This window comes from Phoca vitulina, unplaced genomic scaffold (genome assembly GCF_004348235.1).
Source record: "Phoca vitulina isolate PV1807 unplaced genomic scaffold, GSC_HSeal_1.0 scaffold4, whole genome shotgun sequence".
Classification (NCBI taxonomy): Eukaryota; Metazoa; Chordata; class Mammalia; order Carnivora; family Phocidae; genus Phoca; species Phoca vitulina.
In genome coordinates this window covers 4,574,346-4,592,882 of record NW_022589707.1, presented here as the reverse complement: position 1 = coordinate 4,592,882, position 18,537 = coordinate 4,574,346, and the positions used below count along the sequence as shown (strand labels likewise).

Below are 18,537 nucleotides of genomic sequence, written 5' to 3'. Positions count from 1 at the left end.
ATTTTTTATGGCTACCTTGTTCATTTTTCTTAATTTATCAAGCATTTCAGTAATTATTATTAATTAATTTATTATTTATTTATTTATTATAAATTTATTAATTTATAGGAGCATCCTAACCATCCTTAGTCTTTGGAAGATTGTGCTATACGTTTATTACATCCTGAATGAATTCAAAGCTAATTGTTTACTTTGTTTTTCCTCATTAGCAGAACTTATTTTCCCCAAAATGTGTTTAGGCTCATATTCTGAGTGAAAGATTTTTTGTTGTTAGAATTGTTTTTATTTTTATTTGCCTTTTCCAACTTTTCTTTTTTTCTGTCTTGTGATTTTGAATTTTTGTTGTTCTTCACCCAGCTCTATGGGCCCTGCATATATAATATATAATATGTAATATATAATACAAGAGTGTCTCAGACTCTGGTGATCTAATGAGAAAGCCAGGAAGCATACTGACTTCTTTGTAGTCACCTTATCCAGCTGCCCAATAGTTGTTTTATACCTCCTTTTATACCCAAGCCCTTAGTTTCAAGCAATCGTATTAGTATATCCTATCTCCCAAAACTTGCCTTGACTCCGTAAGAGCTGAGCTCCAGGTATAACATTCTGCCTTCATACTTGGAGCATACATGTTTCTGATTCATTTCTGGTGTTGCAAAAATGATCTCATTTTAAACTCTGGCTATTTGGGGGTTTGTATTTTATATTTTGATTTCTCATCTCCACGTGTTAGGAATTCCTCTTGAGCACAGACCTTTCTTCTTAACTAATATACAACCAATAGTGTAATACAATGATAAAATTGTTAGTGTCAATTATTATTGTTAATAATATTTCTGGGAGAAAATAGAAATTAGTGGAAGCAGAGGTAAGTGAAAGAGAATCTGACTCTATTTCCTTATTATCTTCAGCTGATTATTGTTTACAATGAATTTCAAGAAATGACATTTCTTCTATTTTTGAAATGTAGCCAGAGACCCCAATTTTTATGTGAAGTCTACTAATTGTTAATATTGGTCAATAACTAAATTTATTAGGTATCTCTAAAAGCCAAATGTACAGATCAACATCACAGACTTTGGACTAGATTAGATCCATGAATTACTGACTTGTGGCCTCTGCATAAATTCTTACTCTGTATGAATGTATCATTCCTTTTTCCTTTTCTACCACTCAGCTCCAAAATTCCTGTGCTAAGTGCAGCAATGTACCCATCTGTGAAAAGACCATGGGAAGCAATCAGACATAGATCACAGAAGTCATCCTGCTGGGATTCCAGGTTGACCCCAAACTTGAAGTTTTCCTCTTTGGGTTCTTCTTGCTATTCTATAGCCTCACTCTGATGGGAAACAGGCTCATCCTGGGGCTCATCTGGCTGGACTCCAGACTGCACACCCCCATGTACTTCTTCCTCTCAAACCTGGCCATTGTTGACATGGCCTATGCCTCAAGCATTGTCCCCAAGATGCTGGCAAATCTTATAATGCAGATGAAAACCATCTCCTTTGTTCCATGCTTACTTCAGACATTTTTGTATTTGACATTTGCTGTCACAGAGTGTATGAGTTTGGTAGTAATGTCCTATGATCGGTATGTGGCTATCTGCCATCCCCTACATTACACTGTCATCATGAGCTGGAGGATATGCACTATCTTGGCTGCCACTTGCTGGATATTCAGCTTCCTCTTAGCTCTGATCCATATTACTCTCATTCTGAGGTTGCCCTTTTGTGGGCCACAAAAAATCAACCACTTTTTCTGTCAAATCATGTCAGTATTCAAATTGGCCTGTGCTGACACTAGACTCAACCAAATTGTTCTCTTTGCGGGCTCTGTGTTTGTTTTAGTAGGGCCCCTCTGCTTGGTGCCTGTGTCCTATATGCGCATCCTGTTTGCCCTCCTGAGGATCCAGTCTGGGGAGGGCCGCAGGAAGGCCTTCTCCACCTGTTCCTCCCACCTCTGCGTGGTGGGGCTCTTCATTGGCAGCGCCATTGTTATGTGTATGGCCCCTAAATCCAGCCATTCTCAGGAACAAAGAAAGATTCTATCATTGTTTTATAGTCTTTTCAACCCTATGCTAAACCCACTGATCTACAGCCTGAGGAATGCAGAGGTGAAGGGTGCCCTGAGGAGATTTCTGAGGAAGAAGTCATCAGTGTGAGGGCTGGTTTGGAGTATTCCAAGACTGTGAGCTTTAACACATGGTTCTGGGTCCTTGAATGCCCTTTTGAGTCCCTTAATTTAACAAACCCAGTACTCTTTATCTTTGGATTTCTTATAAAATGAGAATATAAATACTCTTACACTTTAAGCCATTGATACAAAACCTGAGATAAACATTATGAAACAGAAAATCACAGTCTAATCCTATTCATGAACAGAGATGCAAATATCTTAAAGAAAATATTAGTAAAATAAGTCCACAAAATAATATTACATTTTGATAAAGTTTTATCCTCCAAATGCAAGAATTATTTAACATTAAAACAATGAAAATAATTTGCCACATTAACAAATTAAAGGATATATATCAGTAGATCCAAGAGAGTGTTTGACAAAATTCAACATCAATTCATGGTAAAACTCTTTAAAACCTAGTATACAATCTACAAAAAAAACAAAAGAACACATATAATAGATATAATACTTACTGGTGAAATGCTAACACCTTTCCCTGTAAGCTAAAAAGTAAGACAAAGATGTAGACTCTCACCACTTGTTTTCCTTGTTTTGACCTTTTTGCTAGAGACCCTGAAGAGTACAGTTAGAGAATAAGAAGAAACATACACATTTGTGCACACACACACACATTTGAGAAGGAATAAACGAATTGTGATTATATACAAAATAACATGATTACATATGTAGGAAATCCAAATTATAAGAAAGTTTAGCAAAGTAGCTTGATACAAAATCAATATGAACATCAATTATACATTTTTATATAACAAATAATTAAAATGAAATTTTACAAAATGCTGGTATAGACTACAGGACTTACTTTTCAAATGCTTAGGAATAAATTTAACAAACCATATACAAAAACTATAAAGATATAATTAGAAAAATTTATTGAGTCCCTATGACAACTAAATACACAGATAATACAACATGTGATATGCTGACTTCTTGGACTAGGAAACATAATATTACAAAGATTCGGTCTCCTCAAACTGATTAATATATTTCATGTAATCCTAATCAATATCCCACAATATTCCAGTTGTGTGGGTATGTGCAGAACTTCACAAGCTGATTCTAAAATGCAAAGGGCCAAACACTATTAAAAAAGATAAAGGACAAGTTGGGGGAGTATTTAATTCTCCAGATAATAAAGTGTAATATAAAGTGCCAGTAAGTAAAACAGTGTGTCATTCATCCAGGCATTGACCAATAAATAAACTGAACAGAATACAAAGCATAGAAGCAGATTCATGACTTTATAAAATGACACTTGCTATATTAGGGATGTGGCATGGCAGTTCGGTGGGGAAAGGAGAGGCTTTGCAGAGACCAGCATATTTCAGAGTCTCACCTGTCTGGACTAGGTGACTTTCTACCATATCACTCCAGCTTATCTTTGTATCCAAATCACTTTACAGAATAAACAGACTTTAGGAATAAAGGCAGAATGAAGATTTTTTCTTTCCTGGACATACGGTAGATGAGTCATTTTCAGATGTTTTGGTGGTAGAATTTTCTGACATATCAATATTTAAAACTGATTAAGAAGCAAAGAGAAACTTTTTTTGTCTGTCTTTCCCTCTTTATCAAAAAGGAAGATCTTTTCTGGAATTACTCCCCCTCAGCAGATTTTTCCTGGTATTCCACTGGCAAAAACTGGGCAAAATGGTCATCTCTAAACAGTCTCTGACAAAGAGGATGAAATTGAGAGTTTGACTTAGATCCATTATGGTTTAATCCCCTATGGCTCAGAGTGAGAGCCACTTTCTCTGATAAGTTTACTACTTAATACCTCAAGAATATCAGTACTAGCTCAGCAAGGAAGGGGTAATGGCCATAGGGCAGACAACTAACAGTATCTGCTAAGTGGTTCAAGTTGTGAAGCAAGACTTCTTGAATCTTAAGTAGGAAATTAAGTGTGCTAATTTTCTCATCCTTTAGCTTTAGGAATCCAACTGATATTTTCTCACAATAAGGCATAATGTTTAAAACCTAAATTAGAGGCTACAACATCTAAATATAATGAAAAATTATTGTTATATCAAAGAGATTGTATTAAGAATCTTATAAGATTAAAAAATTCTGAATTAGAATAATTTGGTTACATAGTAGGTACTTTTCCTTCTGCTAGATTAAAAATATATATATACTTAAAAATAGCATGAGAAGTATGAATCAATTTTCATTAAAATGTTATCTGTTTATCCTTCCCTCCTTATATTTCTCTAAGCACACAGAGATATGTGGGAGTCCACTAACCAAATGTGTGGGTAATGTATTTTTCTGAACTGCTTATTTTCATTTGGGGAAAATATTTTTTTACACAAAATAAAAAGTCAAAATACTTTCCTAAAATATCATGTGATTACATTTTATTAGCCCTGAATCCGATTTACTTGAAGAAATCTCTGGGATACTGAGCTCTAGTAGTTACTTCAGAGTGCTTTGATATGGAATAATTTTAGATTTTTTCTTTGTACTTTTCAGGATTGCTTTATTTTTCACATATGGAGCTCATTTCCTTTTTACAACAAAAATAATTCCATTTTTTTTTTCCTCTAAAAGTGGGTGGAGAGAGGCTGGTAAAGAAGCATGAAGACTTTTAAGAAAGAAGGTAACGTGAGTGCAGCCCTCCTGTTTACCACTAGGATCTGAGCAAAGGAAATGCAGATTTGTCTCTATCAGTTGTATCCCTTAGTGTCTGACCATTATTGGTCTATAATAAACATCTGATTAGGGAAGATAGTGGTGGTAAGCACCCACTCTGATCCTGAGCAGGGTACAATGCAATGTTGTTGTCCCATTGATCAGCCCAACCATGGAGACGCAATTTCTGGAAAAGTCTACGGGTGGAAGAAAGAGAAACACCACCACACTTGAAGCCCATTCATCCGCAACACATCAGCCGTGGCAAAAGTTTGTATAGAAAACTCTTTATTAGGCCAATATTTTCCCTCACCCAATTTCTAAGCAGGAAGTATATGGCAACTAAATGCTTCTAGGTATAAGTGATAAAGGTGATGTTAACAAATTACCTTGTTTTTCCCTCCACTTGGACTCTTACTCCCTCTTCCTAAGGTTTTCACAATCTCTTAATCCCCATCAGCCACCTCAAATAATATATCCATCCTTCAGGAGATTTCCATTCTCCTTCTATCTGGACTGGTTGCTTCCTGGCAATTTCATCTGCCTTTACCCTGTGTTATATTTCTTAGTTCATTAATCTCGTCTTTCTCTTTCTTGGTTTACTCTCCTTGTTTTTATGGAGCACCTCCTTCAGTTGCTCATACACTTAGAAAGGTTTATCATGACAAAAGTGCTGAAAACAATCATAACCACTTCTCATTTCTCATCACTTATACTATTTTATCTTCTTCAAATACCATGTTGAAATTCTATGTGCTATGTGGACAGAAAGAAAGACAAGACTCAAGCTCTCTGAAGGAGGATTTTCTGTCTCAGAGATGGCAAAATATTAAAATGATATTTAGGTGCAGCTGTAGGTATTGTATTTGTGATCTGTAAACACCTCTCTCTAAACTGACACTCTTTAATAAAGGTCCATCACTAAGGAGAGAGCCACGTATGCTTTGTAACACTTATTCTTACTAAAGTATTAATCACTATGAATATTGATAATAAGTCTAAGACTCTTCATAAGAAATGCTTTTGCTTTCTCCACTTCAAAGATTAGAGACAAAAAATTAGAGACAAACCATGACATCTCTTTGTATCCACAATATGCTGTGTTAAATATCATCATTCAACCAAAAGAAATAAAAGTGGTAAATATACATATTTTTTTTAAGAGGGAGGGGCAGAGAGAGAGGGAGAGAGAACCTTAAGCAAACTTCACACCCCGCATGGAGCTCGACGTAGGGCTCAATCTCACAACCCTGAGATCATTACCTGAGCTGAAGTCAAGAGTAAGATGGACATTTAACCGACTGAGCCACCCAGGCACTGCTAAATATGTATATTTGAATGAGCATACACCAACATATTATCCTTGGTTCTATCTGGGTATTGGTGAGTGAAATTTATTTTTCTGTAATAATCTTGTTTTCCTTGTAAAATACAGGAAATACAAACAATAAAAAAATAAGAAAATTATAAAATTATTTAAGTACAACTTTGAAAGATGTTATCATAAGTGCTTTTAGTCTTCCGGAGAAGGGAGACCAATTTGGGTTTGGATAGCTGAAGAGAGCACCCTGAGTGCTTTGAAGGATTGTTATTATATTTGAAGTCAAATGGGTACTACAAGGACAAAATTGACTTGGAACAAGGAAAAGCATTTCAAGAGTGGGAGCTATGGAGGAGTAGTACTTGATTAAAGTGGAGTGTCTTGAAGAATGAGAAGGTATGTGGAGTGAGGCTCTTTCCAACACAGATTATTTTAAGAAAAGAAATAACATCAATATCCTCCCCCTTAAATATATTTTTTCTGCTTTCCAATAGATTAAGTATACTACTTTTATTTTGAAGTGACTTTTCTACCAAAGTTTAAGAAATAAGACTCTACATGGACACTCTGGAAGTTAGAAGTGGAAGGACTTTACAATCATCAAACATCATTTAGCACATGAGGTGGCGGGGAGAGAGATTCTTTTTTTTTAAGATTTTATTTATTTATTTGAGAGAGAGAGAGCACCAGTGGGGGGGGGGGGGGGGAGGGAGGAGCAGAGGAACAGAGAGAAGCAGACTCCCCGCTGAGCAGGGAGCCTGATGCGGGGCTCAATCCCAGGACCCCAGGATCATGACCTGAACCAAAGGCAGACGCTTAACTGACTGAGCCACCCAGGCACCCTCCACCCTTTTTTTTCTTTTCAAATATTTTATTGAGATTCATTTTAACTGTAGGCCTTAACCCAGAATGAAGAAATAAAAATGTGATCCAGAAATCTTGAGAAGTTTGAAATGGAGACCAAACTAAAGAAAATTAAGGGAGAATTATATCTAAACTGCCAAGTCAAGAATACTAGTAAGTGAGAAATGTGCAGTGATTTCCTGGCAACGATATTTCTCCACTGGGAGAAAGCTGTTTCTCTGGATTGTGTATTAAGAGGGTCCATGGCGCCCCTACCATAAGACATCAAGAAATCACAGTCTCTCTTCTATAAACAGGAAGAATTACAGAGTGGAGCAGTTTTAAGCCTGGTAAAATATATATGGAGAGAAATTAATTTATGACAGGACCTTGAATTTTTTATTTTCTGTGGCAGGGTCTTGCATAGTTTAGAGACATCCTGGTCTCACCCAATCCCAAGCAAACATAAATCCCAAACAAATGCACATTAAAACTTCCGGGGGACACTGAAAGATCAAAATGAATACACGTGGGAAATGCATTTATTGGTTCACCTGCTGATAGGAAAGTAGCAAACTCTTTAAATCTCTCTGAGGAGAATGTGAGTGGATGTAATGCCACAGGGTTCTGTCCCCTGAATCATTATTTGTGTCTGTGGGGATGGAGCTGGGTTCAAATGATGACAGAACAAAGCCCTAGCTTGCAGAAGCGAAGCCATCATCAGGTTCTGCCATGAGAACTGTGAATGCGGGCTTCACCTCCTGATGAGGTCTCGTTAGACAAGGGACTCATTCCTGGTCCTTCCCTGTGAGATTTCTTCTAAACCCAAGGCCACATTTGAAGAAAAGAACACAGATTATACCACTGTAAGTAAACGTGGTTCATTAGCCGTAGGAAGGGGTTTGCAGGTGAGAAATGGGAAAAGGGGGCTGGGAATGAAATCACTGGCTCTGGGTATTAGTGACTAAATGCCTTTCACGTGTGGCCCTAAGCCTATCTTCATAACTAGGGCCCTGATGGGGACCTCTAGGTACCGCTACTAATTCCCATGGTGTAGCCACGATGCCTCTGACCCTCTAAGACCCTCGGTCCATATTCTCCTCATCGTCCTCATGTGGCAGCTCTTGGCTTTGTCATGACCATGTCAGAGAAGAGGCATCAGCTAACCATCCAGTAGGATATGATCTGACTGACAAAAGGCTTACAAAGAAATTTAGGGGGTCACGTGGCCCAGATGCGTCTTCTTACAAATAAAAAATTCTGAAGTCGGAGGTAAGTGGTTACTTGCCCTAAGACCTATCTTCCTTCCCTGCCTTGTTAACTGCCTGCCCCAGCAGACGCTCAGAAATATTGTCTGCCCCAACAGGACCCCCTTGTCGCTTGCCTGGGAGAGAGATGGCATCTCTTACAGGGGAAGCCCAGGTCTGTTGGTGTGCAGATTTCTCTTTTTGTTCCTTGTTTTAGCAGAGAAGTATTGCGATTCTTAACATGTTTCCTTATGATTATCTAATCCAGAAGTTACTCTGCGTGATGGTTTTCAAATCCCTAATATATTGTTAGGAACTTATTAAGTGTCTTATGTGAATTAACTCATGAGGTTTATTGTTCACCCCATTTTGTAGCTGGTAGAGCTGAGGACCGGAGAAGCTCAGAGAGGTCACAAAACTACCATGCGGCAAAGTCAGGGTTTGAACCCAGGCAGGGGGGCTCAGAATCCATGTTTGTTCGTTGCACTCTGCTACTCGTTAAGATCAAGCTGAGTCTTGAAGTAAGTATTGGAGATGATAAGTAATTTCTGAGTAAGTGTGGAAATTGGACAAATGTGTGCTGCCCCAGAACACCATCTTTGACGGCCCAGGGCTCTCACTCAGAGTGATCAATAGAACCTCTCAGTGTAGGTCAGTGCTAAATATCCAAAGTACAGCCTTCTTTCCTGTCAAGAGATTTTTGAGTTTTAAAACCTGTGTTTTCCTCTTCAACCCAGGAGTGAGTTTCCTTTAAAGGACTTTTCCATTTCTTTAAAATCCTTTTGAAAATTAGTTTTTAAAAATCAGCATATAAAAACATTAACAGAAATGAAAGTAAAATGGTGTGTTTATTTGTTTATTATTAAATTATTTATTATTTATTTATTTATTTATTTGGTGTGTTTTCTATTTAAAGTCAAAAAATAACCAAAAGAAAAGACAAAATAAATGTGAAAAGGTTTACAATACCATGATTTTGTTAGATCTCTAATCCTGATGATTTGGACTCTTTCTTGAAATTTGTGGTCTTATTAATACTGTTAATAACAATTAACATTTATATAACTCCTAATATATGCCGGTTTAGTGGTCATTATCCTTCACATCAGTCCTTTTAGACACCTGTTGTCACTATTTTATGGATGAAAACAATGAGGCGGTGACTAGAGTAAGTGGCTCCAGGTCCTACCATTCACCTTGCAGAATGGAGATTGGAACGATGCTCTGACCAGCACTGTTAACACTGTTAACCATGCTGTTTTCATCCTGGTTCAGGGATCTTGCTGTTTTCAGTCCCTGTGAATTTTCATGCTATGGAAGAACGGAGAAATGTATCCATGAAATGTCCCTTATTCTGCGCACTGAAGACTTTTCTTGAATATGTAGCTGGAGCGGACACTTAAGTAATTTGAGATCTCTCTCTCTCTTTTTTGTTATCTGCCCCAGGCTTTTTCTCAGAGGAAAAAAAACAAATCTGGCTTCTTGAACTGTGAAATTCAAAGTGCAAAATCATGCCAATATTTAAAAGGAAATAATGCTTTCACCTTATCTTGTATTTTTCTACTTTCTTTGTTCTCAACAAATGAGCTGATCAACAATCAGTGTGTGCTGTAGAGTGGTCTCCTTGTGACCTTCCTACAGAACTGTACAAAGGTGAGATTGGCATCCAGTAGGACCTATAGTCTGTTAGCTCACATTTGACGAAACGAGTTGTTTCACTAAGAATTCCATTTGCCTCCTTCATTCCTGCCATTTTGGAAGTTAGTTACTGGTTTCTCTCAAAATATCTTAGGAAAAAGAATTACACATAAAACTCTATCGTTCCAGCTTGTTTTAAGTATGAACTTTGATGAGTTAAACAATTCTAATCATTTGGGAAAGGGAAGCTAATGCCCGGCCTGATAGCTGAAGGATCCAAGTGTCTGCTGTCCTAGGTCACTGGCCTGGGTGCAGGAGTAACACAGGGACACATCACAGATCAGCCCCCTGGGGCCTGCCCTTGGATCCACTCTCAGCATCCCATCTCAGGCCCAGACAGGCTTCCCTGGCCACGGGCTCTGTGCTCAGCCTGCCTGCCCGTCCTCCTCAAGCTCATATCACATTCACCTCCAGGAGGTCTCCTAGGACTCATCCAAAGGCGATCTTTGGAACAAAATTTAGTCTTTCGGCTTCCTGTGTCTTTATTAGCTCTAAAGACATGCATACAAGACTTTCTCTGAAAGCATGATCTCCTTTTCTGTCATTACTTGTGCCTTGCTTTCCATGGTGAAAGAATGTGTTTATTTCAGAAGAGCCTTAAAAATTTACAAAATGTCCATATTCCCAGAGGACTAGGGCATTAAGAGCTCTCTGAGCCCTCCTATTCGGCTTGATTTCCTGGGACCCATTAGCACAATATTCAGTCTGTCCACAACATGCCATATTCTGTTCAGACAGAATTTGTATTGTCCAGACAGTTGGACAGTTTCCTATTTCATATCTGCTAATTGGTAGTTCAGTGTACATCCTTTAACTGTGCTCTGCTTGCATGAATTTAAAAATAAGTCAGTAAGTCAAAAGTAGATCAGCCCATATAAAATCAGTAATATTTGAGTGACTTTGTAAGATATTTTACTGATCATAATTTGCTGCTATTTCTTGGGACCTCCAGTGAATGTCCACACAGAACGTAGGAAGTTGGCTTAAGACAACCACTTCCTTTTAAGAGAAACACCAAATTCACAGAGAAATAGACACATAAGTTCACATGAGAGCAAATGCCTCTCAAATTTGCAACTTCATTGCACTCTGCACAAATGTGTCTGCTAGTAAGCATGTTGGTCAACTACATGATTATAAACAAAGGGAATTCACAGAGGCAAACATTAGTATGCAACATTTGAGCAGTGTCCAGGGAAAGAGGAGGCCTTCATGAACTGGCTTGGGATAAAAAGTTCCCACTAGTAAACAGGCCGGTCCTATGTGACTTTTTCTAAGATACTGATGGGAAGATTCCTAGCTGACAGGTAAATTCTCTGTCACTTCTGATTCTGCTTACAGTTTTATTGTTTTTATTGTTTTCAGTGTTTTGGTTTTTAACTACAAACCCCTAAAAGCTACATTGCAGATGAAGAAATTAAAAGGGCATCTCAATGTGCTTCTCTGAATGACAAAGGCCACTTTCTTTGACCTCCGCAACATCACAGCTCTGCCTGTGTCTTGTTCACATTTTGGTGAGTGTTGCAATAATTTTCAACCTAATTTATGATCTATTTCTACTTTTAGTCAGTAGAAGATCTTGATCTTTTTCTCTATTAGGACAATTCAGGGGAAAAAAATCTGTATAAAGAAAAATGAGATTGAGATTTTCAATTTCCCCTTTCCTGTCAAAGGTTAACTATTTTTCATAACGTAGTGATTGATTTCTCCCATATGAAGCTGTAAGAAAATCTGCTTTGATTTGAGATTCCTGTTAAAATTTGGTGAGGATTACTCTGAAGATGAGTAGGAATAATGTGCACCTTTAGTTGTATATTACATTGTAGATTTTTCCAAAATGAAAATATTTTGTTTTTTTTACCCCTGGTAATGCATAAAGTTTATTAAGGAAATGAGTAAATAAGCAAACAATTTATATAAAAAACAAATCATATAATCAATATAATAGTTAATCAATATCAACAGATAATCAATATAAACAGTTTCATGGTTAAAACAAAGAATTTTTATACATATATGTATGTAGGCACAAAAGACATGTGTATAAATATTTTTATATTAAAATATAAGTTGGATCATATTATATGCACATTTTTTTACTTCATGTGGAAAAATTTTTCATTTCACTATATAAAGATTTATATTAACCTTTTTAATGGTTGCATTGCATCCTGTGTTATAAAAGTAGCCAAATATCTTAATCCATCTCCAACTTATAACCTTTATATCAGTTCCAAAATTTTTAAAATATAAGCAGGGTTATAATGAATATTTACAACCTCTTAGTCACTATAGTTCTGGTACATTGGACTTTTTCTGTTCCCAGACCTCACTAAGTCCTTCCTGCCCAGGGATTTTGTCTTTACTGTTCCCTGAGCAAGGAGCAGTCTACTTTGGCAATAGTTAGGGTGGACTCCCCTTCATCATTTGGACTCTACCCATGTGTCTCCTTGTTAGAAAGATTTTTCCTGACAATCCCATCTAAAGGACCTCCCTTCACACCAAGTGACTTTCAATCATATTACCCTGTTCATTTTCATCATTGTACTTTCCACTATGAACAAATATTTTACGACTTTGCTCCTGTTGTTTTAGGGATGGTAATCAACCATGACGTCTCCTTGCTCCTGGTCTGAAGAAATAGAGAAATAGACCCAGGAATCAGGTAGAAATTAAAAATATATGCTTTCTTAGTGAGGTTTATTGGAAAATATGATCTACAGCTTTAACAAAATGTCTCTCCAAATTAAAATCACAACCATTAGCCCACCTCCACTCCCTAAATGGGACAGTACATGCTCCTGTAGGCTTTAGCCTGAAAGAATAGAAATGCATATGACCAAAAAAGAGAGCAGAGAAGGGGCGTCCTCATTTCCCGTTTCCTGTTCTACAAATCCTATAAATAAGAGAGCAGGAGAGCGGCAGGTATCCTCCCGTGTTTCCATCCAGGGGGAGAGAGATTTCTCCCCTAAATGGAAACATGAAGAGTAGATGACAAGTACACCACCCAGCTTCTTCAATATCTGTATCCCCTTCAGAATGCATCTACTTTCCCTATGCTGTTCTTCCAGAGTTTAAAAGAGAGGCTGGAACAGATGATGCACTCAAGGAATATGTGTTAAAGAATTATTGAAATAGAAATTTAGATTGTAAAAAACTACTCACATACTCCATTTTCAAAGTTGATAAGAGGGGGACATTGGTACATTTTTCGTGCAGGGAAGCTGGCCATAGGTATCACAAGCTTTGAAATGTCTATATATTTTAGCACCTGCAATTTGACTTTTAGAATATATCCTAAATAATCATGAACATAGACAAAACTTCAGTTTGAAAGAATATTTATCTTGATGCTAATAAGAGAAATAAGAACCCCAAATTTTTCAACAATAAGAAATTAAATAAATTGTAATATAATAGAATATTGCATTAGTTTTAAATAATACCTGTAAAATATTACTTTTTTTTTTTTTTTAAGATTTTATTTATTTATTTGAGAGAGAGAGAGAGAGAGCACATGAGAGGGGGGAGGGTCAGAGGGAGAAGCAGACTCCCTGCTGAGCAGGGAGCCCGATGCGGGACTTGATCCCGGGACTCCAGGATCATGACCTGAGCCGAAGGCAGTCGCTTAACCAACTGAGCCACCCAGGCGCCCAAAATATTACTTTTAATACAAGAAAAATGTTCATTATATTAAGGGAAATGTTAGTTAAAAATAGTCTCTGTAATATAATCCTGATTTTAAAATATGACTTTGAGGATTCAAGTTTTTACAAAGAAAAAAAATGAAATTATTTGTAAAATATTCTGTTGGATTTGAAACTACAGCCTAATTTGAAAGTAAAGATAGTTCTCAGGTTGTTTCTGGGAACAATGTGAAGAGAGTGTAAAGGGACAGCAAGCACCAGTTTACATGGTTTCGAGGCATAATGTCACCATCTGGCTGTTCCATGACCGTTTTCCCCCTGGATAGACCCAGCCACCTCCCAGGAAGAGCTTCCTAGAAAGAAATATCCAACCAATGCCCCACCTGTTCCCACTCCCTGTGACCTGCTCAGAACCCATCAGAACAGCAGGGGGCAGTCAGCATGGTAGCGGGTGAAGAAGGTCTGAGGGGAGTTGATGGCCATAGGAGTTACCAAAGCTGGGAAGATACCAAGATGACAATTCTGTCACACCAGAAAATAAGATAAACTCTGAGATTTTTCTGTGTATTATGTTATAAAAGGAAAAAGAGAAAACACCCAAAGAAAATACAATTACAATATAGCTGTTAATGTTAATTCATTTTCCCTTTTGAGATTCATAGTTGAGAAAGTTGCAGAAATGTCCTTCTGTTTACCTGAATTTAGGATATATACACGTGTTCATTGCATGGGGCCAAAGAGTTCTTTTACTTATGCCTAAATTTCAGTATCTAGTGCTGCAATAAAACTCTCAGAATAAAACCGCAAACACTGAAAATGGAAAAGAGGTACTAGAAGAAGCTTGTACAGAGGATTAGTAGCTGAAAATGAGGGGCTTACAAAGTTATAAAGACACTATAAAATGAGACTTCATTTAGAAGGCGCTTCAAATCTGAAACAAATAAGTAGAAAAGCATCTGAGAAGGGAAATTGTTAAGTAAACAACCTATAAAGAACAGAGGGCCCTAATCACCTCCTATCTTGGACCAAGAAGACAAGCAAGCTTAGGAAACAAAACTACCTCCTGTTCCATACATTCTGTCGGGGCATCTCTCTTCTAACTACCTTAATAATCAAGACTCACACCCTTGAAAGGAAGCTAGAGCGCTTTAATTCTCCAAAACAACGTATGTGTGCGTGTATGTGTGTGTATGCTATTAGGTACTGTATATAATAATGTATAATATTATCTTGTAATATATTTTATTTGTAGTAAATTATATACATATATAGCCTATCATTCCATTGATAGAAGGGGAATTTTTTTCTGATTTATATTAGCACACTGAGTTTTTTAGAGATATCTAAAAATAAATGACAGAAAATCGATCCAGAGTAATATATTTCTAAATGTTCATTCTGTAACATTTAGTGCTATTTTGAGTCTTGATTACCCTAGAGCTCTGACCTTCTTGTTGTGAATGTGGACTTGTCAGTCTCTGCCATAGGAACATGGGAGGCAACCAGACATGGATCACAGAAGTCACCCTGCTGGGATTCCAGGTCGATCCGGCACTGGAGCTCTTTCTCTTTGGACTTTTCTGCCTCTTCTATACCCTCACCCTTCTCGGGAATGGAGTCATCCTAGGGCTTATCTGCTTAGACTCTAGATGGCACACCCCCGTGTACTTCTTCCTCTCTCACCTGGCCATTGTTGACATGTCCTATGCTTCCAACAGTGTCCCCAAGATCCTGGCAAATCTTGTGAATCTGAAAAGAACCATCTCCTTTGTTCATGCAGACTTTTTTGTATCTGGCTTTTGCTCACATAGAGTGCCTGATTTTGGTCATGATGTCCTATGACCGGTTTGTGGCAATCTGCCATCCCCTACATTACACTGTCATCATGAACTGGAGAATGTGCATGGTCCTGGTTGTGACTTCCTGGGTGTTTAGCTTCCTCTTGGCTCTGGTCCATTTAATTCTCATCCTGAGACTGCCCTTCTGTGGGCCTCATAAAATCAACCACTTCTTCTGTGAAATCCTGTCTGTCCTCAAGTTGGCCTGTGCTGACACGAGGCTCAACCAAGTGGTCATCTTTGTGGCCTGTGTGTTTATCTTACTGGGGCCCCTCTGCTTGGTCCTGGTGTCCTACTCACGCATCCTATTTGCCATCCTGAGGATCCGGTCCGGGGAGGGCCGCAGAAAGGCCTTCTCCACCTGTTCCTCCCACCTCTGTGTGGTGGGGCTCTTCTTTGGCAGTGCCATTGTCGTGTACATGGCCCCCAAATCCCACCACCCTGAGGAGCAGCAGAAGATCCTTTCCCTGTTTTATAGCCTTTTCAACCCTATGCTGAACCCACTGATCTATGGCCTGAGGAACGCAGAGGTCAAGGGTGCCCTGAGGAGAGCACTATACAAGCAGAGGCACATGTGAAGGATAACGAAAATCAACATGGTGAGGGACACTCTGCTCCCCATGAAATATGGTAGGTGGCATTTTTTCACCTTATGCTATAATAAATGCCACATTAAGATAGAATATTTTAGACCTACACATACAACCTGAAGCCATACAGACTTTAGAAAATAAAATAGATGAATACCTTCATGACCGTATGTATGCAAAGATTCTTAGAGATGATTCAAGAAGCACAAGACACAGAATTTGAAGAATTGATAAATATTAGGCCTTTTCAAAATTAATCCTTCTGACCATCAAAGTCACTATGAAGAAACAAGAAATGCAAATCACAGATGAAGTGTTTTATATTTTTTAAATGCGATGGTGAGTCAGGTATGTCCACATGAGGAGACACAGGGGAATGTCAGGGAAACACAAAGTTTGTTGTCCTCACAGGTCCTGGAGAAGGAGGCATGCACGCCTTGCAGGGCCATGTAGGAAAGACACCAGGGTGCTCAGGAGACAGAAGACAGGATTAAGGGAAGGTTTACATCATTGCCTTCATGGGCATTTCCACAGAAAATACCCAATAAAGGGTTGTATTAGAATAAGCTGGAGTTCGTATAATGGGCAAATCTTTGCTATGTACAGAAAGGGCATCATGGAGACTGATGGTCCAGGAGAATTCTAAAGCTGAGAATTTCTGTGATCTTCAGAATGCGAGTTACCTTACTTGCAATAATCTCCTTTAAATCCATCTGCCTTCTCTTCTGTCCTGAGCTATAGAGTGCTGTGTAATAGTACGTACTACTGTTTGCCCTTTCTTTCTCGAAAATCAACATGCCCAATTCTGACCTTCATACAACTGGGATGGATTTCCTCTTAGGTCTGCCAATCCCTTGGTATTAAAAAAGAATTATAATAAGCCAATGTTCAAATGAACAGTTTACAATTGCAAACTTCAAAGTCATGAAATGTTGAATCTCTGATCTCTAAAAACAAAACAAAATGAAAATAAATAAATACCTTTTGCTTGGAAATGGAGTTTTTAAACCCTGACTGATAACTAGATAATCTTTTCAGATCTCAAAGCAAATTTCTAAAATACACTGCCTTCAATTATGAGAATAAAGTAAAACAAACAAACAAACAAACAAAACCCAATCCTTTTGTCACCAAATTATAGTTACTAAAGGTAAAAACAGTAATGGGGATTTTCAATACAACTGCTGGGAAGGCAAGGTTCATGAGGCACCCACAGCCATACACCAGGCCTATAGACACCAGGGTGGCGTTGTAGACACCAGGCCCTATTGAGAGCCTCTTTTAGGAGCAACAAAGCCCATGAGTTTTTAACATGTATGAAGGTCATCAGCTGGGAGGAAAAGGAACTGCTCTGAATAACACCATGTCCTCATTGATATATAATGACACACAATAAAAACTAGCTTCAGCACAAGCCTTTAAACTGAGGTAGGGTAACTGGTTTTGTCTTCAAATGATTGGAACTCAGAAATCAGTGAACCATGGCTAATTGTAAGGACACCTGTCATCATAATAATCTGGTGTATGGACAAGGGCCAAATCTTTTGGAACATCACAGCAAATACTTCTGTAATTCTTACTGATTTGTTTCGTAATGAAACCGAATTGTACCATGACCATACTCTGCTGTGGGGTACCATTGGCATTACTGATAAAATTCAACCACCTTATGGAAATAAATGATATGTCAATGCTGATACTGATGACCAAGTGTATTGGGAGATCACGTTAAAGCCTCCTCAAGTTGTAATACCAAAGGAAAATGGCTGGTCTGGGGAAGCCCTAGAGTTGACTAACCATCAGCTCATTTCTATGCTAAATAGCTCTGCTCAAGGTTATTACAAGGTACAAACAACATAGCTCCAAGGGGAGCAAGTAATCAAATTAATACAAAAATGTGAAAATGTATGCCATGGCTTTCTAGGATATCACTGTTTCTTTGAATCTATCCCTAGTCTCCACTGGCTCCTCCCAATACGGGGCATATTCATGCTCTTGCTGTATCTATCCTATTAAGTAAAACCTTGCTGTACCTGCTACCTAAGTGCTCTTTAAATGTAGATGCTCAGAAAAATATGGTCATTTTGCTGGAAGAGCACGTAGGCTGAGGTCCAGGTGTGTGGACCGTGCCATAAGAAAGGGTTAACTCAGTTAAATTTGTATAAGTTAGGAATTTAAAGGAACTTTAAAATATTCTGATCCTAACAGCTAAAGTGAGCCACAGAACTAGAAATTGTGTCCCTCTGAGTTGGGATTCAGAATTACTTTGATAATTAGGGGTAGGATTCCTGGAGGCACATATGGCGGATGATGAAGAGCAGTGACAGGATAGCATGTGTCTGAGGAAAAACATGGAATCCAAGGGCTGCTCCCTAGTTAAGAGAAAAGACTGCAGGTGGCAGGATTCTCAAGATGACCCCCTGAGGTACCTGCTCCACTCTTTTTTAATCAAGTGCTAATCTGGGCTCTGCTGTGAAGATATTTTATAAATCAACTGATATTAAACTATGGAGTTACATTGGT

The 18,537-nt window shown here is 38.1% G+C and overlaps 2 protein-coding genes and 1 pseudogene across 2 annotated transcripts; all 3 read left to right on the top strand.

Annotated features, from left to right (window-relative positions):
• The window catches only part of LOC116630693, a 116,818-nt pseudogene that overhangs the window by 92,558 nt on the left and 5,723 nt on the right, over positions 1–18,537 (top strand).
• On the top strand, positions 1,074–2,437 carry LOC116630692 (olfactory receptor 2A12). Its single transcript, XM_032401407.1, has one exon. The coding sequence runs from the start codon at positions 1,343–1,345 to the stop codon at positions 2,159–2,161; it is 819 nt and encodes a 272-aa protein (XP_032257298.1). The 5' UTR covers positions 1,074–1,342; the 3' UTR covers positions 2,162–2,437.
• Positions 14,880–17,933, top strand: LOC116630690 (olfactory receptor 2A14-like). The gene is given in 2 exon segments (XM_032401406.1): positions 14,880–15,355; positions 15,357–17,933. Coding segments are annotated over 2 exon segments (924 nt in total). The 5' UTR covers positions 14,880–15,077; the 3' UTR covers positions 16,003–17,933.